The sequence below is a fragment of the Hippocampus zosterae genome, chromosome 16 (genome assembly GCF_025434085.1).
Source record: "Hippocampus zosterae strain Florida chromosome 16, ASM2543408v3, whole genome shotgun sequence".
In the NCBI taxonomy this organism is placed as follows: Eukaryota; Metazoa; Chordata; class Actinopteri; order Syngnathiformes; family Syngnathidae; genus Hippocampus; species Hippocampus zosterae.
This window is the reverse complement of record NC_067466.1, coordinates 10,465,355-10,487,452: the sequence shown is the minus strand read 5'-3', so window position 1 is coordinate 10,487,452 and position 22,098 is coordinate 10,465,355. Positions and strand designations below refer to the sequence as shown.

The 22,098-nt window shown below is 43.0% G+C and overlaps 2 protein-coding genes across 13 annotated transcripts in view; both read right to left on the bottom strand.

The window, feature by feature from the left end:
• Window positions 1-22,098, bottom strand: part of LOC127588109 (vascular endothelial zinc finger 1-like) — a 288,931-nt gene that overhangs the window by 44,522 nt on the left and 222,311 nt on the right. The window lies entirely within an intron of this gene.
• Window positions 1-22,098, bottom strand: part of msi2b (musashi RNA-binding protein 2b) — a 225,664-nt gene that overhangs the window by 44,522 nt on the left and 159,044 nt on the right. For all 10 annotated transcript variants that reach the window (XM_052046680.1, XM_052046686.1, XM_052046688.1 and 7 more), the window contains 3 exons: window positions 20,660-20,742; window positions 10,180-10,294; window positions 4,160-4,234 (listed from right to left, as the gene is read on the bottom strand). In XM_052046680.1, the coding sequence (XP_051902640.1) occupies window positions 4,160-4,234; window positions 10,180-10,294; window positions 20,660-20,742 (273 nt within the window). The remainder of the gene's footprint in view (window positions 1-4,159; window positions 4,235-10,179; window positions 10,295-20,659; window positions 20,743-22,098) is intronic.

Below are 22,098 nucleotides of genomic sequence, written 5' to 3'. Positions count from 1 at the left end.
CGGCCCGTTGGTCTTTTTAATCCGGCCCGCCGAAGGTTGGTACACAATTAAGGTTCGATGTCAACGACTGAATTCGACGGAATAAGGTACTCCTCAAGTCGGAAAAACATGCCAAAAAATGCAAAATACTGCTTTTTAAATAAAGAAATCCAATTAATATTATGTCGAATATAGTTCACCCTTTTGATCTGGCCCTTCATAATATTTTCTGGTTCTCATGTGGCCCTATGCAAAAAATAATTGCCCATCCCTGCCTTAGAAGATAGGTGTGAAACTCAGGTCCTGGAGGGCCGCTGTCCTGCATGTTTACCGTATACAGTCTAGAGTCTAGACTGTATATGTGGAGCAAGAAATTCCCACGCTATGGTCCTCTCCTGGGTGCTGCAAGCTGAGCAACGCAATGACACATTAAAATAATGCAAATGAGACAGTTGCATAGAAACGAGAATGTACAGTCTGTGAAGTATGCTTTGGGTTCTTCTTCTACTTTGTCCATTTGCAGCATTACACTCCCACGCATTATTAGAGAAAATGTACTGTACGGTAAAATCTGCTGGAGAGGGTGCATTAGACTGCATGCTACATGGATACATTCAAAGAGAGACAATTGCTCTATAGTTTGTTGTTGTCACGTAAACAGACGTAGAAATCTATTTCTTACACGTCTTTTAATGCCATGTGGCAATCTCTCTTTATTATTGTTCTTTTTTTAACATTAGTTTGTTCTTAAAGGGTCTTTTTTTATTTTATTTTAAAGCTATCTGAAAATCAAGGCTGCCCACAAAGTTTTTATCCGTCTTGTCCAGGAAAAGATGTGCCCTCTAATGTCTGATTCTTTGAAGTCAGTCCCCTTTCTGCTTCCTTTTTAGTGAAAGATGTCTTTTAATTTGAAATAAAGTCAGTCATTTCCGCAAGTCCCATGCTCATATTTCAGGTCGATGTGATATAACAAGACAGAACTTTTTCCGCCATTAGTTTCACCTATGACATGCGCAAACTAATGGGGAAAAACATATTTTAGAGAGGAGTAAAAACATAACCGAAAAAATGATCAAGTTGTTAAATTGTGTGGATTACCCAGCACAACGATTGCAAAAAGAATTTTGACAAATTCAATTTATTGCTGTTCCACAGTTTAGGAAGCCTGGACTTCAGTTGTGGCTTGATGCCAAATTGGGAAGTTTCGAGTTTAATTTGGAGCTGGCTCGAACGCCAACCGCCAAAGCCGAATAGCTCATCATTTCCCCTCTTCATCCACTTCATCTAAATTATTTAAAGCTTTAATGATGAACTGATACAAGATGCCAAGCAATGAAATAATTTAACACAGCGATGCGACCTTTTGGCGAAGCTACATAATGACAATCATAATCAAACAAGAGTGAATCCCTAAGCATTGTAAAGCATGCACTCATTCATGTCACGACATCTCAGCCAGCGCGGGGGTTGGTGGCGGTGGGGGGGGGGGGGGGGGTCTACGATTAGAAAAATTACAATATCCAGTCTTAACTCAAGACACGATTTGAGCATATAAGTTAAAGAAAAAAAAAGTTATTCGTATCTATGCACCTCTTACCATTTTTTTCTCTTGATTATCACCGCAATTCACTCACTTCAGGCATAATGCCCGAAGGCAGCTGCTACAAGGCAATCATTGTGTGATTACACAAAAATGCAGCTAGGAAGCTCAGAAACTGGGGGTATCAACGTGAAGAGAAGGACACAAAATCACAGAGGAAGAGCTTCACATAAAACAGGTATTTGATCAGATTGAGAATACGGCATGTGGAAGGACTAATTCTCTTCGCATGTTTTCATCCAGACGAAATGTAGTTTTGCTTCTTGTCTTTCCTTGTTAACTTCAGTACGCGCGCGCTCCAAATTCATTCTCGGTGTCATAAAACACATGCATCGTTTTCATCATTTGCCTACTTTGCGGCGACACTATTCTTAGCAGATACTTTGTCTGGATATCAAATCGACTCTTAGCTCATGGGGTACATTTCACTGAACTCTATTTACACATGAAAGATGCACAAGGAATACATTGACCTGCTCATAGTGGGTCACAACTATATATATTTTTTCATTTTAAACGATTAAGCTATAACGACAGCGGGCATGGCAGAAACACATCGCCACAAATCTGTATCTTCAATTTATTTACTGACTACAAATTGAGTTTTCACTCCACTTTTTCCGATAAATGCTGAGGGTGAATGCTGAGAGATGCTCATGCATCACTACCACCACACTGCCATCGAAATCGAATATCACGCAAGGTGAGCGGTATTGGGATGACATCAGCGCAATCTGATTTGACACATTTCAACATGTGTTTTCCGACAGAAACTGTTGGTTGGCATGTGGTCCGAGACATGATGTCAGAGACCCAAGACACTCACAAATAATCCTATCCAATCAACAATACAAGTCAACTTCAAGCTCTAAAATGTCATGCGGTGAATTTTTGGCTACCGGGAATTGATATTGATAAATAATAAAATACACTTTCAGGTGATTCCAAGTGCAAAATAATTTGGGTCCATGAAATGTTGTCTCTCCACTTAGGCTGCTTGTATTTTTAAAATCTGCTCCAGGTTGTGTTTACTGTCAGTTCATATTTTTTGACCTCCACTTGTGCCGCGGGAACGCCAGCTTGAGTTTGCTCTTGCTGTGATTTTTCTCTCGCTGCCATCTTACTCAATTCAGTGTTTCATCACTGATCATTGTTTTAGCGCTGCTTTATCTTGACAACTGAACAATTGCCTAAACACGTGTTGCTGGTAACATTGGACCCATGTGGTTTGCTGCGTGTAAAAAAGAAAAAAAAATTGGAGCACTGCCCAGAATTTATGCCTCTTGGATCTGGTCTGCCATTTTATTGGTGGAAATGTTTCAGCGAGATTATATACAGTGAGAAAAACAGCCCGTTTCGAAAACGAGGATGCTTCCGCCAGTTTAGCAATGAAGGAGATGAGTCAATATTTGTCTCGGGGTTATCTAATTTGGGCAAGGGGTTTGATTTATACATAAAGAAAAAAAAAATTCCAATTACGTTGTCAAGAGCTGCGCAAGTCCAGGGGACACCGTTTTAATCATCGGCTTTATCAAACTCTTTAAATTGAGTTGAACATGGAGAGGATAATGTATTCTGCCGCGGGGAAGGTGATATCACTTAATTTGCTCCAAACAGTAAACATTTTGAAAAATCCATGCTTCACTCAATTTATTGAATAAACACTGACCGTTCCTTGGCTCGTGAGCATCTTTTAAGCTTCATTTTGTAGGTACGAATGAATGACGGATGCATCGTAAAATGGGTATTGCTATTTTAGATGCGACTGCACACACACACACAAAAAGAATCCTTTCGTCACAGTTGACATCCGTTCCCGATTGGTCAGTGCCGTCTCGAAAGAAAACGCACACGTAGTCTGCCATACTTGGATGATATTAGGCGCAAATCTTGTACACGTTTGCTCTGCAGGGGGTCACAGCTGGACCTGTTGTGGACCCATTCCTGGATCCATTTCACAAAGATATTACAGAGATCTGAGCCCCTGTCAGCCCTTTCCCCATTCCGGCTTATCAGTGGCAGGAGGGATGTCTGGCACAGCAAACAAAGTATGTGTAAAGTCTTTAAATAAAGCATGAAATGGAAGGAATCCCTGTGAGGCCTCTCGCAGTGGTCTGCTACACCTGCTCACCCACCGCAATCTAGCGCTTGGACTCCCCTTCAAGTGCCTTTAGCTTCCAAGTCAACACTTTGAATACAAAAATTCATTCTTTGGCTTGCCGAGAGCCTATTTCTCCCTTCTTCATCGAGAAATTTGCATACGTCGGCTCGTGGAAAATGAAGAATTTATCCCATTTTAGTCATTTGGTCACGGTAGTGTTCAAGTATGGCAGCTCATAATTGACTTTGCTATTTGTTCGCTCACAATAGCTGGATAAGCAATCTGGACACATCACATCCTTATAGCCCCGCAGGTGATTTCATGACTGACGTGTATGTTGATGAGCATTTATGCATGCGTTCTTGTGTGTGCAAGCGTATGACTCGGTCGGAGAGCGCATAACAAAGAACTGGCGTCAAATTGATATCTTGGAGAGAGAAAAAATATATAAGTATATATCATAAATGCTTGCGACTCACCAGGGAACTGGTAGCTGTAGCTGGGTGCAAATCCAGTGTATCCACGGCCATACGTTGCCACAATATTCGGGTAACCTTTAAACAGAGAGAGTGAAAATTCTCAGGGGCAAGGTACAAACAAAATATGCTTCAGACTGGAACCGTGACAGCCATTCAAAAAAAAACAACAACCCAAAACAAAAACACCATTTGGTTGAAAAATAATGCATTAAAGACATGATTCTCTTCCCGAACACCCACACTGAAAGCGATCAAATGTGATCCTCTTAAAAAGCCAGAGATTTAGAAAGAATCTTTTGTCAAGCAGACAACCTAATATGCATCACGTCCCAACCTCATTTACCCTGCATGAAAAATGGCATGGTAGAAGCAATTTACTTGGTTAATTCCAGCCTAATAAAAAGAGGTGACATGTATTCATGGCTCATCATGTTTATGGTGGACTGTCAAGTGAAGGAAGGAAAAAAATAAAAAAACCTTCGCAGTGTTGGCAGAGTGACGACAAGGACCACCCCGAAATCAATGGTCAACTGTCTTAATTAGATTAGCATCTAATTTTGATCGAGCCGCTCGTGTTGTTCTGCCAACACATCATGTGGTCACGGAAAGCCATCCAAGACTGTCATTCAGATTCCATAGAAAGTGCGCAAGTACCTGAAGGCCTGACGTAACATGACCACGCGGAAGTCCTTCTCTTGGTTCGCAGCCCTTTTTATTGACCAAAAATAGTGAGGCATTTTTATAAGAGAAAGTAATAACATTTATGGCCCTCCGGGGAGCACTCTTAGACGCCCACCGGTGACAGTGTTGCTGTACTTTATGTTCTGTGGACTGTGCAGAGAGCTTTGTACATTAAAGGTGCCGGATTCACTGGCCAGATTTGGTTGCTTCAATGGGATTTGGAATCAAACTCCTTATTTCGATGTCTGTATGTCTACTTCCGCCGCGCTAGACACACCAATTGGAAATATGGTAAGCACGTGCGCTGAGGATAACGGACACCTGTATTGGCATATGACTTTCGCTCTTCTTAAATGTCCACCTTCGCTTCTCTTGAATATGTGCAATTTGTGGGAATTGAGTTGAGAAAATAGATGGGTGGATGGATGGATGTTTTTTATCGACGCTTGGCTCTTCACGGTCACGCAATCTATTGCCGGAGGAATAATTATACTTTGAGTGACCACGAGCCTCAAAGAGGATAGCGTGTCATGAGAACTCCTCAAAAAGCAGCAGATGCATTGTCGATCGGCTGTCACGATGCTTATTAGAAGCGCAGAACCTTCAGTTAATTAGCTCGACAGGTTGAGGCCGAAGCAGCTGTGGGAAACATATTGAGAGAAGGATGCGAGGGAGCCGTGAGGAAAGCAGTAACCAACCCCCCCTACCTCTCAAAAAAAAAAAAAAACACAAGGATAGTGGGTGGATGAGCGTGTGGGCCAACATGTGAGTCAGTGTGAATTTAAGTACCATCAAGGGCTATATAAACATACTGTCATTAACCTTGTAATTATGCTATATGTCTCAGTCTTTATCTGTTTTCCACAAGCTACTGGAGCCTACCAACCATAACTCTCAACTAAATGACCTAATAGGAGTAAGTCCTTCAAGCCAGGACGGAAAATGTCACAAGTCTTTCTTCACTGTGTGCAGCAAAAATACCCAAACTGACCATGTGAATTCAAATTGGGCTTATGTCGGGTTACTTCAGGTTAAAAGCCAGTAAATAGTCTATGGTTGCCATGGTAATGCTTAATTAACCCATTCCTGCACCCTGTAACCCGATAACATGATAAGCTATCCAATGTCCTAACCGCTGTCCCTGAAAGGGTTAAAAAAAAATACAATTTGATTGAATCAATACGAGGAAGACTTTTTCAAACAAAGGCAAGCAAATTGCTCTAAAGTGTAACCGGTGCAGAGGATCCCTCATCCATTTTATATGGAAAAAGGAACAGTATTTTGCATGCATGCATGTTTCGGCGTGTGTGCGTTGGCATGTGTGTCGATTCTGTTCTGTATGCCTCAGAGCCGGTGTCGGTTGGAATCAGAAAGGTTGACCTTGGTCATAAATATCTAATCAGTGTTTGCTGTCCATGAAAAAGATCAATTTATTCCTGACCCAATGGGGAAAATGTGTCTGCGCCAACCATCTCCACCTCGCTCGCAGACAAAAACGAAAGAAATAAAGCGACTCAGAGAGGCGGTGAGGGGAACGTTAACCCGGTGTGGATGAATGCATGAAAAAAAAAAAAAAGAACAATCTTCATTAGCCCATGATGAGAAGTCATCACCCGGAAGCCACAGATGGATAGCTTTCACAAAAGATCTCATTGTTTGTTTGGGCTGAAAAGAACTGAGATGTGATCCAATGAAAAGCCATTATGGGACACCAAAAATTGGATATTATGTGTTTGATATTGTCAAACAGAAGAAATGCCAAGCCAAAATTGCTGGCTTAAATGGCAAAGCCATTCTTCAAGGCTGATGTATCGCATTGAAACAGAGCTCCCGTTACCAAATTTGCAGCAAATGGCTCGCGTTTTTGTGGAAGGATAGAGAAAGGGAGATATATTTCAAGTTTTTGGGACAGTTGAGCAAGACGCACACCTCGTGTCGTTCACATTGCACACTTTTGAGTGGAAGAAAAACAGAAGTGGCAGGTAGAGGAGAGGAAACAAAAAAATGCCACTCATCCATTAAACGAAGCCCGCCGTTGTGTTTGTCTGGTCCGACGGCGGCGTCTTTGCCTGCACTTATTTGCCTTATTAATATGCGTGCTAATGTAACCTATTTTATGGCTCACCGGCTCTGATTCACTTGAAAATCAATTATCCATCTGGCTCACCCATATCTCGCTCAGGCTCAAATGTCTATTTATTTCAAACAAACATACATCGGGCACGGCACAATAAAGATAAATGCCTCGATTAGAGGGAGTAAACAAAAGGAGCGGGGGAAGGCTTTAATGAGATTTGGCACAAAAGAAGCTTACACTTTCTTAAATAATGAGCTACGGGTCTTGTTTTTTTTTCTGAATGCAAATTATATAAAGAAATGTTTCGCTGTCCTTGTTCCAATTTCATTTAGATAAGAGTGTCTCTAAACAAGTTGGCGGTTAATATTCTTACATGAGCACATCACTGCCTTTCTGTCTGCTTCGTCCCAGCGGAGGAGGAGAGTGCTCTCCTCCACGGAAACATTAGTGCGTGACAAGTTCTGCAAAGTTCCCGGTGCCTTTTAAAAGGTGCTGAAAAGAGGAGATGCAAATGACTGACGGGAAGGAGAGTTGAAAATGACTACATTTTCAGGAAAGCGAACATGTTAAAAAATTATTGGCGAATTGAAGTGCCATCCTAGGGCAGCTCAGACGACTCCGTGATAATTGGTTGCAAAGACCTTCGTCGGACGTTCGCAACAATTTTCACAATTTCTTCATGGCAAGAACAACTGTTTGTGACCGTTAAAACTGGAAACGTCCGTGAACGTCTTTGACAAACCCTGAACCCTCCCCCGACCCACCCAAAAAAGAGAAAAGCTGAAACGTAACCATATCTATGGGATGATTTCACAATATATAGTTATACTATTAGTAGTGTCTAGAACAGTGGTGTCAAACTCATTTCACATTGTGGGCCACATACGGACTCGGTAGATGTCAAGTGGGCCGAACCATTAACATTATACCATACTGTCCTATGAATCGCCAAGATATCATCTTTTTCCTTTGTTTCGGTCTCAAGAGGCATTGATTGGCGCTTTCATAACATTTGCTGCATTGGGTTTATCTCGGTGACAGACCGAGACTGCTGTTTTTCTTTCCCGATCAAAACAATGTTGTCTTCTACTGTGATCAAAACAGTGTGCCCCCTAGCGTATAATCCACGAATTGCATTTTCTTTAAAATATTCATTCTGTGTCTTTAATGCATTTGTTTTCACTTTTAAATGAGCCCACGGACCGGATCGAACCTCCTTGGGGGCCTGTTCCGGCCCGTGGCCATATGTTTGACACCACTGGTCTAGACATTAAGGTAAGGTAATGAATATTCAAATCCTATTTAAAACCTTAATTTGCTAAAGGCTTTTAGGGCGGCCCAAGTTTGACCTGTAAGGCAGCGGTCCTCAAGGTGGGAGAACTGTACTTTTCAACAAGACGGTCTGGGGTGATTCTCCCCCAGACCACCACCACCACACGCACACACACACACACACATACACACACAAATGAAAGCCTTGTCTTTCCTGCTTGGGCTCTCCATGTGCTGAAGCATTTTTGGTGGCTTCACTGTCTCATTCATTAGCTTGTTGCGACATAGCCATGTGTGTACAAGTCAAAGAGCAATCCCGTACCTTAAATAGGACTGTCGATCTTGTCTTGTATTGCCAATTTTCTCTGACATTGTCTTATTTATAGGCTTCTTCATCCACACAGTGCCAAAGAGAGGTAATGCGAGTCCTTCCTCCCCTCTCTAACCATTTATGCTCCCAGTATTACAAATTAGAATACTCCCCCCCCCCCCCCCCCCCCCACACACACAAAGAACTGAGGAACTGTGAGCGGATGTGCTAACTGCGCTGTCACCATGCTGCCAGGTTTCATTACTTACTGGAGGTACATCAATTCCAGTGTAAATACCTCAATTGAAAAACACTGAATATATGAATCTATCCAAAACATTGACAAATATTTCGGTATTAATGAGGAAAGTTCTCAACAGCAAAAAACTACATTTGACCGCAATCCACATTCTCAGGTGCTTCAGACTTTGTGTTGACTGGTGCAGATAAAAATGCATGAATATGGCACAGTGTGCACCTGCTGTACGGGGAGGGGATGGGGGGGATATACTCACAGAGCAAAACGAGGCTCATGCAATCAGCAGCATGTTTCTTTTGCTTTTGAATGAAAAATAAATCTTTTATGTGAGGGCAAGTCCATTTGGGTGGGTCGCACATACAAATTATATGCATAGGAAGGGCAGGGAGAGAGCGTAAGAGAGATGATGGAAGGATGGAGAGGCAAGAAGGGAGAAAGTGAAATAATGTTAAATAAAAAGGGCCACGGGCATGGGCAGGATGGTAATGAAGAGGGGTAGACTAGCAGCTGAGGTCCCTGTAGATGAGATCTCTCCCTGACATGTGTGTCCCCTTCATTACCCATTAAGGGGGGCACAGTGATGAATCCTTAATATGACATTACACCAATTTTCCTCTTCATTTAGCCTGCTAATGTGCTGGTCTGCTCCGATATGGCCAGGGGCTGTCTGTACCAGACTTCACCAGAAATAGACCACAGTGGCCACTGGTGGCACACCTTGAAGCCACCTAATTAGGGCCAGTGTTCAACTAATGGGCGCTTTCTTGACAACACTTTGCCTCGGATGACTTTTCCTTGGCAGGTACGAACCGGTGACCAAACGGCATCCATTTTCCTCAGTCCTTCCGTAAAAATGAAATCATGTGAATTTAATGCGTCGGCCGTACACGCATTTACGCGCTAAATGACTTTGCGAAATGGACTACTTTGAAGCAACACGCCGACCCTGCAAAAATTGCGAGGGGCTATCGCTGTACGCAAACAAGTCACATCCATGCTGTGCAGAAAATGTAAGATTTGCCAAGACCAAAATCCATTGGCTCATAATTTGAAATTGTTTAGGGTATTATAGCATGTTATTTCCACAAGCTGCGTTTTCAAGCAACCCTCCTGAATTCTCATTTGAAATGGCTCGATAAGGCTTGATACTTTCATTGTCGACACAAAAGAAACTAAAAAAAAAATAAAAAAAGAAGCGCTTTCCAGGAATGAACAAATTCACCAGCTCTACTTTTTGCACTCCAATAATAGCTTTTCTACTATTTCCAGCGTGGCGAAGGTGGAACGACACTGTGCTGCTAAAGGTAAAATTGATAGTAAAAATGAACATATCGCATGTCTCACGTTGTTCTTCGATAATGCGATGTACAAAACATGTGTTTGTGTGACTGTTTGTGTGTACAAAGGAGTATATGACTCACTCAGCATGCCCATCCCCAGCATGAAGGCATCCATGGTGTAGGGCAGACCCCTGGCTCGCCCTCGCGTGCCAGGCGGGAACATCACCTCCTTGGGCTGGGCTTTCTTACATTCTACCTATGTAGACAGACAAAGACACGCACGCACACGGAAACACACGCACAGACAAACCATTAGACTGTGCAGGCACACAAGCAGACAGATCTGACAGCGCTGTCTCGGCTCTTTAAGGTAGTTTTCTATTTGACTTGCAGAGCCCGGCGATGTGTTCCGTGGAAAGAAAACAAGACAGAGTCAATCCGAGCACCTCACATTTTAGAACCGAGTCCCTGTGGAAAACTTACAATCATGCTTGGGCTGCTTTCAAGCAAAGGTTGATGCTCTGGTGGGCATGTGCTCAAAGGCTTTGGGGAAATACAAGCTAAATACTTTGAAAGACTTTTGGAGAAGACAAGGCGGAAGGAAGCAGCTCTGGTCTCCAATGACATCGCTGTGTGAAAGGCGCTTTTGTTTAAGCGGTGAGCTAAATAATCAAAATCGTCATTTAGGCATTGGTGTTGGGTGTCGTGTAACAAAGCGGCGTGGATGCTGCATGTGAAATATACATACACACACACAAAAAAAGTAGAATTTTAGTGTAGGTGTGCGGGCTGCAGTAGTTCCCCAGTGACCCACTGTCCAATTCCACCCGCCGCGCTCGTCTCTCGTCCGCATTTCGTCTTCTCACTCCGATTCCAATACGTGCGGCTTTGTTCATTTCCCATCCTGCGTGAATGACAGACCCTCCTCCAACATCACACATATCAAATGAGGGATGTGACAAGGGCAGATGATGTGAAAGGAGCGAGACGAGAGCCCTATTTACCGCGCGTCTACCCCCACCGCGACGAATTACACAGAGGCGGGGAGGAGCTGACGAGGGTCAGTTGTTGGTTGCTCTTTGGGTCGGCCGTATGCATCTGCCGGGCTTGCCCGATCTATTTGTTCCGTTGCCTACTTGGCATCGGCCTGTCCGTATGTTTGTCGGTTTGCTTCCTGGCTTCTCCTCTGCTTCTCCCTACTGCCTCTGCTTGAACGGGGGCTTCCTCGGCTGCTGTGGTTTCACATGTCAACCTGGCCTGCTGCGCGAGACAGGCGAGAGCACCCGCGCTGCGTACACCTCAACGAAGAAGCATCGAGGCATCCATACAAATAGACATCCAACTCTTGACATGCACGCACACCCACAAACATGCACATGTACAGTGCAGTGAATAGTAGAGGTGGGCATGTTATTCCTTGGCTCAACCGTTTAAAAAATAAAAGATCTTAATACAGACAGACGAATACATACATCTTAACTTTTCGATTATGACACAATAAGATTGTAATAGAAGATGTCATTAAATTTGCAAACATATTTAAAAAATGGTGAAACCTAACTCACAGGAACTTGTTTGAGGTTTAGCTATGTTATGAGTGACTAAAGCACTTCTAGGCCAATGAAACAAAAATAAAAGAATTTATTTTTTTGAGGACTATTAGCAATTATTGCAGTGATTGCCACACTAATTTTACCGGGGAACCAACAGTTCACTTTCCACCTGTACCGAGGTGGGAGCAAGTTCTTGGTGACAGCGTCTGCAGGTTTACAGAAGCCATAGATTTCTTTTCTACATCAAATTTCACAGCACTCGCTTACTTAATGTCACCTTTAAGACGGACAATATGTGCTCGTTTTGTTTCAAGAGGTGCTTGGGTTACGTGTGGAAAATATGAAAATTTTAAAATGCCAAACATTTGTGTTGATTATCTCCCCGGACGATAATCAGTCCATCATTAGAACGTACATATACTACGAAAAATGGATCATTTTTTTCTTTTAATTACAACATAATTTAATGCAACCCGTTTAGAGCTACCTTATCTTACCTCAACAAAACGAAACAAGGACTCAAATGTGTATTTTTCCTTGTCAGCCGGCTTGAGACGATTGACATTCAACGGATGTGTTCAATGTCATTTTTCAAGACAATTAAGCCCTTCAATTTTTAAAAAGTCTAAGTTAAGATGGTGTTGCTTAATGCTGAAAAATGACTTATTTAGCCGGCAAACAAAGTAAGGCTGAAACAATGACAAGCAGTTCTGATTGGCGAGAACTTCATTTTGAGTCTATTGCTTCAAAGCATTGCGGATTACGCAACATAGTAAGACATGCAGGAACGGTGGTCACCAATGTGGCACGGGTAGCCCGCAGGGCTTCTAAAAATAGCTCACCAGGGATAGTACATTGTGGTTTTTAATGACTGCTGTTGAAGTGTTCATTTAAAAATGCAAATACTGGCAGAGATTTAAAAGGGGAAAAAAAACGTGCTGCATTCAGGGACGTAGTGACTCGAGGGCTGGGGTCGGGGAGTAGTTTACGGCTTCCGTAATGAGCCAAAAATGTTATTGTCTGTTTGGGGTGGTGGGTGGAAGCTGCTAGCTGTGACCATCATGCGGCTAAACGTCAGAAATAGACCGGCCCTTTGGTAGAATGCTGGATTTCACCTCAAATGCTCTAGTACGCCCCCTGATTGCATATAAAACATATCCATTTCCTTCCTAACTATTCTGAGACAACATGAACATGATCAGTGTGTCAAACTATGACACATACTAATTCATGTGAGTTAAGGTCATTTGAAGAAATGCGTTATTTCAGACGCGTGGCCCTCGGCACTCATCAGGACCCAAGAAGTCACGTTCCCTTTTAAAAATGTTGATGCCCCTTGTACCAGATGTACAATAACCCATACAATCAACAACATCCATTAAACCAACTGTCAAACTCATCCACAGAGACATCTGCAGCAAGAAAGCCAAAGAAAACACTTTCGTTCAAAGTTGCCGTGTTGCAGAGTTTTGAGCGGTGAAACTTCCAAAGACCGAGAAGCGCAGCGGCTGAAGAACAAATTTTCCCCAAGCCGCTTTGCCTCCGTCACGGCAACTCTGGCCGCCTCACTCGCCACCTCGGTCTGACATAAGTGCTGAGAAACTGAAAGTGGAACGGACAAACCTATCGGTAAGAAATCTCAACGCATTGCTGGATTTGTCAGATCGTTGACATCGGGGCAACTAATCCAGCAAGTCTCTGCCCACACTGTATACCGAACAGTAGCCCCCCCACTCCCCCTGAATGCTCAGGTTACCCGCTGAGAGAGACAGACCCTGGCGTGAGTCATGCCTACATGCTCTCATACGCAGGTCTTTGATATTCAGAGAGAGGGCTCCTTGTCATAGATTCCAAACCAGCCAGGAGCCAGGATCTGGTGTGGTGTGAGTGTGTGGGTGTTCGCCCGCTTCAAACAGTCAGGAGTATGTGAAGGAGAGAGGTGGGGAGCTTTCAACAGAGAACCAAGTTCAAGAACGTGAAAATAGAGGACAGACCGAATGAAAAGTCAATTCCGAATATGATTAAGTAACGAGAGGATGCGGCAGTGGGGAAGTAGGGGGATTCACAGCTTTTTGGTGTTGGTGACGGCTTCAGGAACTCCTGAAGTAAGGAAAGGGGGTGGGGGTGGGGAGAGTTTTTGTGTTTTGCTTAGACGAGGATTATTGAACTAAAGTGTTTTCCCATGCAATGTTGATGCAATGCGAAGCCAAAAAATGTTAAATGCAAAACTAAAATTCAAATAGTTGTACTTCAACCACAACGCTTTTTTTAATTTTCAAGTTCGCTGATTGTGATCCCTCACGGGGGTCAATTCAATTTACACACTGAAGTAAATGTTTACACAGTTGTATGATCCCTTCCCACACACAGATTTGTCAACAAATAGTATATTTTAGACATTTATTGCATCGATATCATGAAAGCATTTGTTTTTGCCACAGGGCAAAGAGAATAGAGAAAGACTCCAGTGATGACCTTTTCAGTATATCTCTCATACATATTAACCTGGTATGTAAAACGCAAAGGTGTGGGGGCGAGCTGGACTAGAAATGATTGTCCTTCAGGGACAAGTGTTGGCGGTGTGTTTTGTGTGTGTGTAGAGGGGGAGGAGCAGATCTCTTTTCGCTTCAGTGGAGAAATGATCCATCAGTAGAATGGCAGGTGAAACAAAGGACTTCTGTCATTCATTTTGTTTCGTTTATTTCATCGGCCCATACTCAAAACACGGACGGAGTGTTTCGGAAATGCTAATTGATTACCAATTGAATACCAAAATCAATCAGATATTTCTGACATGTATATACAGTCAAACCTTGGTTTTCAAATGTCTAGGTTCTCGACCAAATCGGTTTTCGACCATAATTTGATTTTTTTATGCCATGGATTATGACCGAAAATTGTTTCTCGACCAAAATGAGCGCACTTGAATGCGCCACTTGACCCCTCTCGCCTTCCTTACACGAGGAAGTGACGTTTCCTTGGGTTGACGAGGAAGTGACGCTAAGGGATGAACAGAGCATTTCTGACCATGAGAGGACGTCCCCTATCGGTCATGCATCCAAAGCGAAATTTGTCACGATGACAAATGTAGAGGTTGCTACCATTTATTTGGAAAAGAACACCACCACCGGTGGTTTTTTGTTAAGCAGCATGTTTTTGTTCGACTGACTGGTTTCATCCGAGTACCTGGATCGGGTTGACTGTTTGAAATCTATCGTCGATGCAAAACGGTTTGCTGCAGATCTTTGAGCGATAAGATCATTAAGATGGCTGAGCAAAGGGACGCAGTAGACTAATATTGACATTTCCTACTTTTAGGTGGTTTAACATTTGGATAAAACAAAATAAATGCCTTTCAGTGTTTAGAATCTCAAAGGAATGGTAAGATTGGATGTTTGTTCTGTGCGGTTTACATAAACGCTGAGGAATATGAGGTCATTTTAAGGACCATACGCTCCCCGTGGTGCTTCCATATTCCAAGATGATAATGTCGCCACACATACAGAGACACTTTCGAGTGATGCCATTATCAAATGGCTTCCCATCAGTTGCAGATTTGAGCACTGTTTGAGCTCTCTTCAAATGTCCCAAGTATAGAGCGGGCTGGACTTTACTGCCATCGCCACTCCTTGAGCTTTTTTTCTTTTTCAAGTGGAAACATCCCATTACTTACAGACTCACCCAAACAGTGCCCCTTCTCCCTCATTGGGCACATGATGTACAAACACTGCTGAACATTTCCACCCCCTGTCCCCCCAAAATATGTACTTAGCGTTTTGTTTCCCAAGCCGTTTTCAACAACACAATGAGCTCATTTTTTTAAATAGTCATAATATGTCTAGAACATGAATGAATTGGCTGCAAAAGACATTCTTACAATGTACCAAGGCTTCGACGATACAAACACACACACACACACACACACATACACGCACATCCCAAACACGCGCAATTCACGATGTGTTCTTTAAATGCTTCTTATCTATAATGTTCAGCGGCAGCGTGACTGATTGGTTTGCAGGGTTCACAAGCAAACGCACAACCAGTCCAGCTGGCAATTGAGAATTCCGAAGATGCGACTAATTAAAAGCTATTACGTTTGCTAAGGCAAACAAGTGGGTTTAGGATTGCTTCAGCGGCGTAAAAAAAAAAATGCCTGGCTTCTGATCGGTAATGCTTTTTTTGTTTATCGAAGCTATGAGAAACGGCAGCCAAGCGGTGGATCAAAACATCAAATTGTATTTTGCTGTTATACATTTGGTCTTTGGAGAAACATCAAGACAACATTATTCATGTGGATATGCTTGCATGGCGATTGTCCTGCGGCCAGGTCGATGCAAAATATTGTCGTCGCTATAAAACGTTGGACATTGTCAGTTAACGATATTTTACACGTTTGAGTGGCTTTTCTCTTTTAAAACTAAACAAATATGATGAAACTGTTATTCATTGATATATTTTGGCCTGGTTTATCTCATCAATACGTGACTAGACAATAGCAGCTTTAAAGTTCCATGATATCACGAGCATGACTAAATCTATATCTTTCAATTCATAGTCTTTCAGTCCTTGTAATACGTCATATTTTGGCCAGGGAGATCAATTAAAAAAAAAAAAACAACAACTTCCGAGTATTTAAAAGGTTTTACATAAAACATGCTCTGAAATTATGATTGCAAAATAAATCAATAAAACAGATTCACTTCTGTGTCTCCCGAGTTATTGTACGATTCTACAGTGGCACGATATTAATGAAAATGTTACTTAAGGTAAGTGAAAGCTACTTTTCTTTTCTTTTTTAAAAAATTCTTTTTGGGAAATTTTAAAGCAAAGCTGCAAAAGGTCTAAACCTCATCATTTCTGTGAATCGAGTATTTCCCAAACCACCTAATCTAAATATATCTCAATTTCCACGATAAGCGGAGCAGTCAAAGATTATTTGTAAGTAAGTCCATATTTATTAGGGTGAACCCTTTGAGATGTAATATCTCTTTCTCCTCCTCAGAGCAGTAATTGGGCGGTTGTGTCGGGAAGCCAGAGTGAGAAACTGAGGACAAAGACAAAATTCCTCCCTCCTGTTGTCAGCTTGTGCATTAGAAAAAAAGGGCCTCTTGGCGAACACCAACTTGAGTCCATTTTAATCGAACACTGATTTTCATCACGGTCGATGTGGGGTTAAGGATTTTGTAACCACTCCAATTTCTCCTTAAAGGCCTTTTGATGATGATACGTCACATACAGAAACTGAAACGATACTTTAAAAGAAAACAGCGTGAGCGGCTATATCCTACCTCATAGGTTTCAAACTCAGGTCCTGGAGGGCCGCTGTCTCCCTGTTGCAACACACCTGATTCAAATGATCAGATCATCAGCAAGCTCTGCGGAATCCTGACATTGAACCTGTTAATTTGAATCAGGTGTGTTGCAACAGGGAGACTTGGAAAACATGCAGGACATCGGGCCCTCCAGGACCTGAGTTTGACACCTATGTCCTACCTGAAGACCAACAGATGACGCAGATTTGGTCCACTGAGGTAAGACTGAATTGGACGTCGGTATGGCACAGAGAAAAGGTTGGGAGCGTCTTGCTGAGCAGCGCCCTAATTTCAATGATTAATAAGGACACCACAGTGAAAGAAGGGGAAGCGCTCCTGAGAGTATCGCTTGGGTGGTACATGCAAACAAAAGTGATACGGGGTGTTTGACCGCCACACTAAAGGGTCACTCATTCATATCCGAGCCAGGGTTGACCTCCTGCACTTCCGCGGCCCACCAGAGGACACGGAAGGAGAAGGGTGAGCTGCCCTACACATGCATCACCCTCACGACTTGGGTGAATTTCTGTCGGCATAAATTATTCAAGGACCATCTTAGATAACACTCACAGGGAGGATGGATGAGGTCTATTTCTGTACAGTACTTCATAAAGATGAAGACAGGAAGCATTTTTTACTTTATGTGCCGGTGCTTCAAGAAAGAGAATAACCAGCAGTCTCCACCGCGACTCTTTGCAACTAAGGCAACACCGAAGGGTCCTTTGAAAAATGCTCTCAACACTCTCCACATCCTTTCCTTTTTGCACACATTTCCACATGTCAGCACTTTGTAGATGTGAGGGCCTCGCTTATTTCCTGCACACGAGAGGACATTTATCTTAGGTGTTATCAGGAGGACCTCTTGTAAAGGTGACAAAAGCCTCCGAAAAGGCCTAAAGCCCGGGCCGGGGGCGGTTCTCGAACACATGCCCCGGAGCCCAGATACTCTGATCTTACTGGGACTCACGAAAGACTCACAAGAATTCAAGGATGTTGTTCTTCACAGCTTTATGCAATCATGTCCTACGAGGCTGAATGGAGGTGACGTGTAAAGAACATGTCAAGGTGCATCGCATCATAGACCGACAGTGGCCATGGAAGTTTGGGCAGGCGTGAGCTAATATATATAAACCGCAACTCTTAGAGAGAGAGATGCGGTTTTAGCTTTAATTGGAACGCTCGCACTCTCTTTTATATCATATTGGAAAATCCTTTCCTTTGTGTTATCCTATCATGAACCAGCAATGTGTTTGGTTGTGGGTATTGTTCACGCATTTGACGCATGCATGAGCAACATTTTTTTTTTTATGCTTCCAAAGCCTTTTCTCATTAGTTGTCGTGGCAAATGCAAAGGAAAATGGACCATATGCATTTATTTTTATGGCTAATTACCCATTATTAATACAGCATAATTGTCACATTCATATTACTCCTTAGAAACAGACAGCGATTTGGACTTTCATTAGGCTTTAGAATGGCTGTAGCGCATGCATATTAGTTTGTAAACAATGGCTATAAAAATTGTCATCCTGTATATTGCATGACCGCACAGGTAGGGGACAAATGGCAACCCCTTTGCTTATTATCTTAGGGTAGATAAAAAAAAATCTTGGGCATTTATATTCAAGCCTTGAGTGTAGAGGTATAAAAATGTCAACAGTGTGCTCCAACTAAATGTCACAGGATGTGAGAGACTATCTTTTATACAATAATTTCAAAAACACTTTAGATATCCGCCTGAGCACAGAATGGGATGCAGCACTGAAGCATAGAGGGGTGCGCACCAGGGTCATGTGTGACCCGGGCTGGTCCCTGGTGAACAAGGTTCTACTACACTGGTCCTGTCCGTCAGACAGCCAGTCAGTCTGTCAAGTTGTGGAAAAGGCCAGGGAGGGAAATGAAAAAGGGGAGGGACACTTTGAGAAAAGCCAAGATGAAAGGCAAGTAAGTATTCCCATCAGTCAATGACAATCCACACAGTTGCTCAAAGATATTGCACCCACAAAAGTCAGACAATTTATGCTTTCAACACAAATTTTCAGGAAAAATATGCTGGGCAGAAACTTGTACAATGGCAGTTCAATGAATCTGTCAAGAATGAACGACACAAATGATGAACACAGAACCAGTAATAATAAATAAGACGAGATTGGGGGTGCTGGTGAAATTTCCCCTTTCCTAAAAACCCCGCACACCATTTATGAATCTGCTATTTGAAAGAAGCGTTGCCTGATGTGGCAATAAAGAGCTGTCAGAAGACCTAAAATTAAGAATTGTTAAGGTGCATGGAACTGGAAAGGGTCACAAAATTATCTCTAAAAGCCTTAATGTACCTGTACGTCAGTCCACGTTAAGACAGATTGTCGACAAATGGATAATGGTTAAGTATCGCGGTTGCTCTTCTGGGGAGTGGCTGTCCTGTAGACATGATGCAAGAGGATAGCTCAGAATGCATAAGAAGCTGTGTGTGTGTGTGTGTGGGGGGGGGGGGGGGGGGTCCTAGCGTGGCAGTTTAAGAATCAAGGTCTCAGCATACCAAGTCCACTTGTGTTGTCAAGGCAGTCAGCTGAGTGTCTGTGAATGCAGTCGGTTTGGACAATTCTGAGGACAATTCTACAAAAGTAAAATACTCCACAAGAATGTCTCAACATCTGAACACTGTTGAACTTAAACAGTTTATAAAGATCAATGTCCATTCATATTGAGATGTGTTGCTCCAACTATATTACAGTTATTTTCTTACCACAATTCATAAATTTGTCTCATTAGAATCAGCATCATCTTTATTGGCCACGTATGACAAGGAATTTGTCTCCGGTAGTTCAGGCTGCATGATGAAAATCAAACAACACCCGCAAATAGGGATTGGGTTTTCTAGGGACCGTCGGTTGTTCCCGACTTTTACGGAACGACATGTCAGATACACTGAGCGCAATATAAAGGGATAACCCATATTCGTCAAACACTACAAAATGGCCGACTCGCTCACTATATCGGATATTCTAGAGTGGATTGGGGATTGATTCAAGCCCATGTTTCAGTCTGGCATTATCCATTTCTTTTCTGAGTCGTTGACTTTTGACAACACTCGTTTGACACAGTGAATAAAAGTTTTATATTTGGGACATGAGCCATGAACTGGTTAATACAATTGACATGCTAAGGAAACAATTGCGCCAACGTCCTGGGACGGATTGTTCTCGACTGCGGTGGAGGGGCACTCAGAGCCATGATGCAGAGGATTGCTTACTCTAAAATCATCATTTAACGACAGGGCAAGTATGCTTTGAGTGCTGTGAGATGACCAAGCTCCAAGTGTAAATAAAACAAGCGCCACAGGAGCCTGCGGAAGGCGTTAATCCCCAACTAATGAACTCAGTCTCTGCTAGCACCATCCCTGGACATCTTCACGTTTGTGTGTCCCTGTGAATGTGTGTGTGTGTGTGTATTTGGGATTCCGGAAGAGGGACAGGCTCCAGTCTCCTGTCTCTCAGGCTGACAGGCACAACTCAGTCACACAATTTCACGCTTTGTGGCTAGTACACACCACTACTTTCCCATCCCCAAAACCCACAGAACCACAGGGTGTGCGTGTGAGCCAGTATCTCTCTCTCTCTCTCTCTTTCACCCCCCCCCCCCCCCCCCCCCCCACACACACAGCTATTAATAGTTGGGTCATAAAAAAGGAACAAATCAAATATTAATCCCTCAATGCCCAACTGGACTTGGAAATAAAAAAAAGAGTGGACTTACCATTTTATTATTGATTTCATGAAAATGAATTTCACAGACTTTCTCAACGATGTCTTCACTCTCAAAAGTTATGAAACCGAACCCTGTGCAGAGAGAAGCAGATGGTAGGGAGGGAGAAAAGGGGGACAGGGAGTTAGTCACAACTTCAGGGGAAATGCACAACAAGATAGATCGTTACAGTGAGTCAGCCCCGCGGAGCACATCTTTGTGGCGAGTGGGCTCAGGCTTGGAAAGGAACAAGACATTGTCCTTTTTAAATGAGGAGGAGGATGAAATCTGCCCCGATATTAGGGGGGGAAACCCAGAAACTCTCCCGCAAAGAGAAGAAGGGGAAACTGCACAAAGCTCCTTTAATGAGATTCAGGAAGCCAGGTTTCAGCAGCTGAATTTCATTACATGTATTTTGTGTGTGTTTTTCTTCTGTTATTGAGCTCTCACTGCAAGAGCAGGCACCGTCTTGATGTTAATGCAGGCTCCGTTGTCATTGACGGGAGGATTTTCGAGCCAAATTTATAGCACTAAAGCACAACGTCTCTTTCAACACATGGGCCAGAGTCCCGATGCTCCGCGCCTCGTGAACACAAGCGGAATGTGATGCTCTCTTCTCTATTTCGATGACGATACACAAAGCAATCTGGCTTCTATACAAGCAGGGGTTGAAAGGAAAACCGATGTTCTATTACTTTTGCAAAGGAGGAAACGACAAAAGGGAAAAGTGGATAAAGCAGCAAGAGTGACTGAAAAGGAGATGAGTTTCTTTTCACAGAGGCCACGGCCAGACGATGAAATCAAACCAACTCTGCTGGAGATTCCACAGCAAACACACCGCCGCTCTAACTGGCATGCTCCACGGGAAACACCATCAAATTATTACCATGGGATGTCAGATGGAGGTAATAAGAGGCAAAATCTACTGAGTGTGAAAATGATAGCTGGACACTGACTGGACGCGAGTATACTACCACACTGTAGTCAGCGAGAGCTGCCACAAAAAATGCACTCTTGACAAGATGCTGCTGCTCAGTTTTGTTTTATAGCGTCGTCAAATTTGAACAGACCAAAGGATGGTGCGGCTCGGAAATCTATCAAATTCTCGGAAATCATCATGGGTAGCCAGCACAGATTTAGCTAGTGCTCAGAGACCGTGTGAATGGCTGTTTCTAATGGGAGAGGTGATCTGCGAATGACTTGTGAGCAGTCCAGGGTGTAGTTTGCCTTTTCCCCAAAGTCACCCGGGATAGACCCCAGCTTCTTGCAAGCCTGAACAATCCCATTCAGTGAGGTGTCAAACTCCCAGCTGCGGGTCACATCTGGCCCGCCACAGCAAGCGTTAAATGCTGGTAGTTTAACAAGTCTTTGATACTCTCAGAAATGGTTCCAAACACATACTTCCCGAAAGCTGCAAAAGTCCAGAGTGTCATGAATAACCTGAACATTTT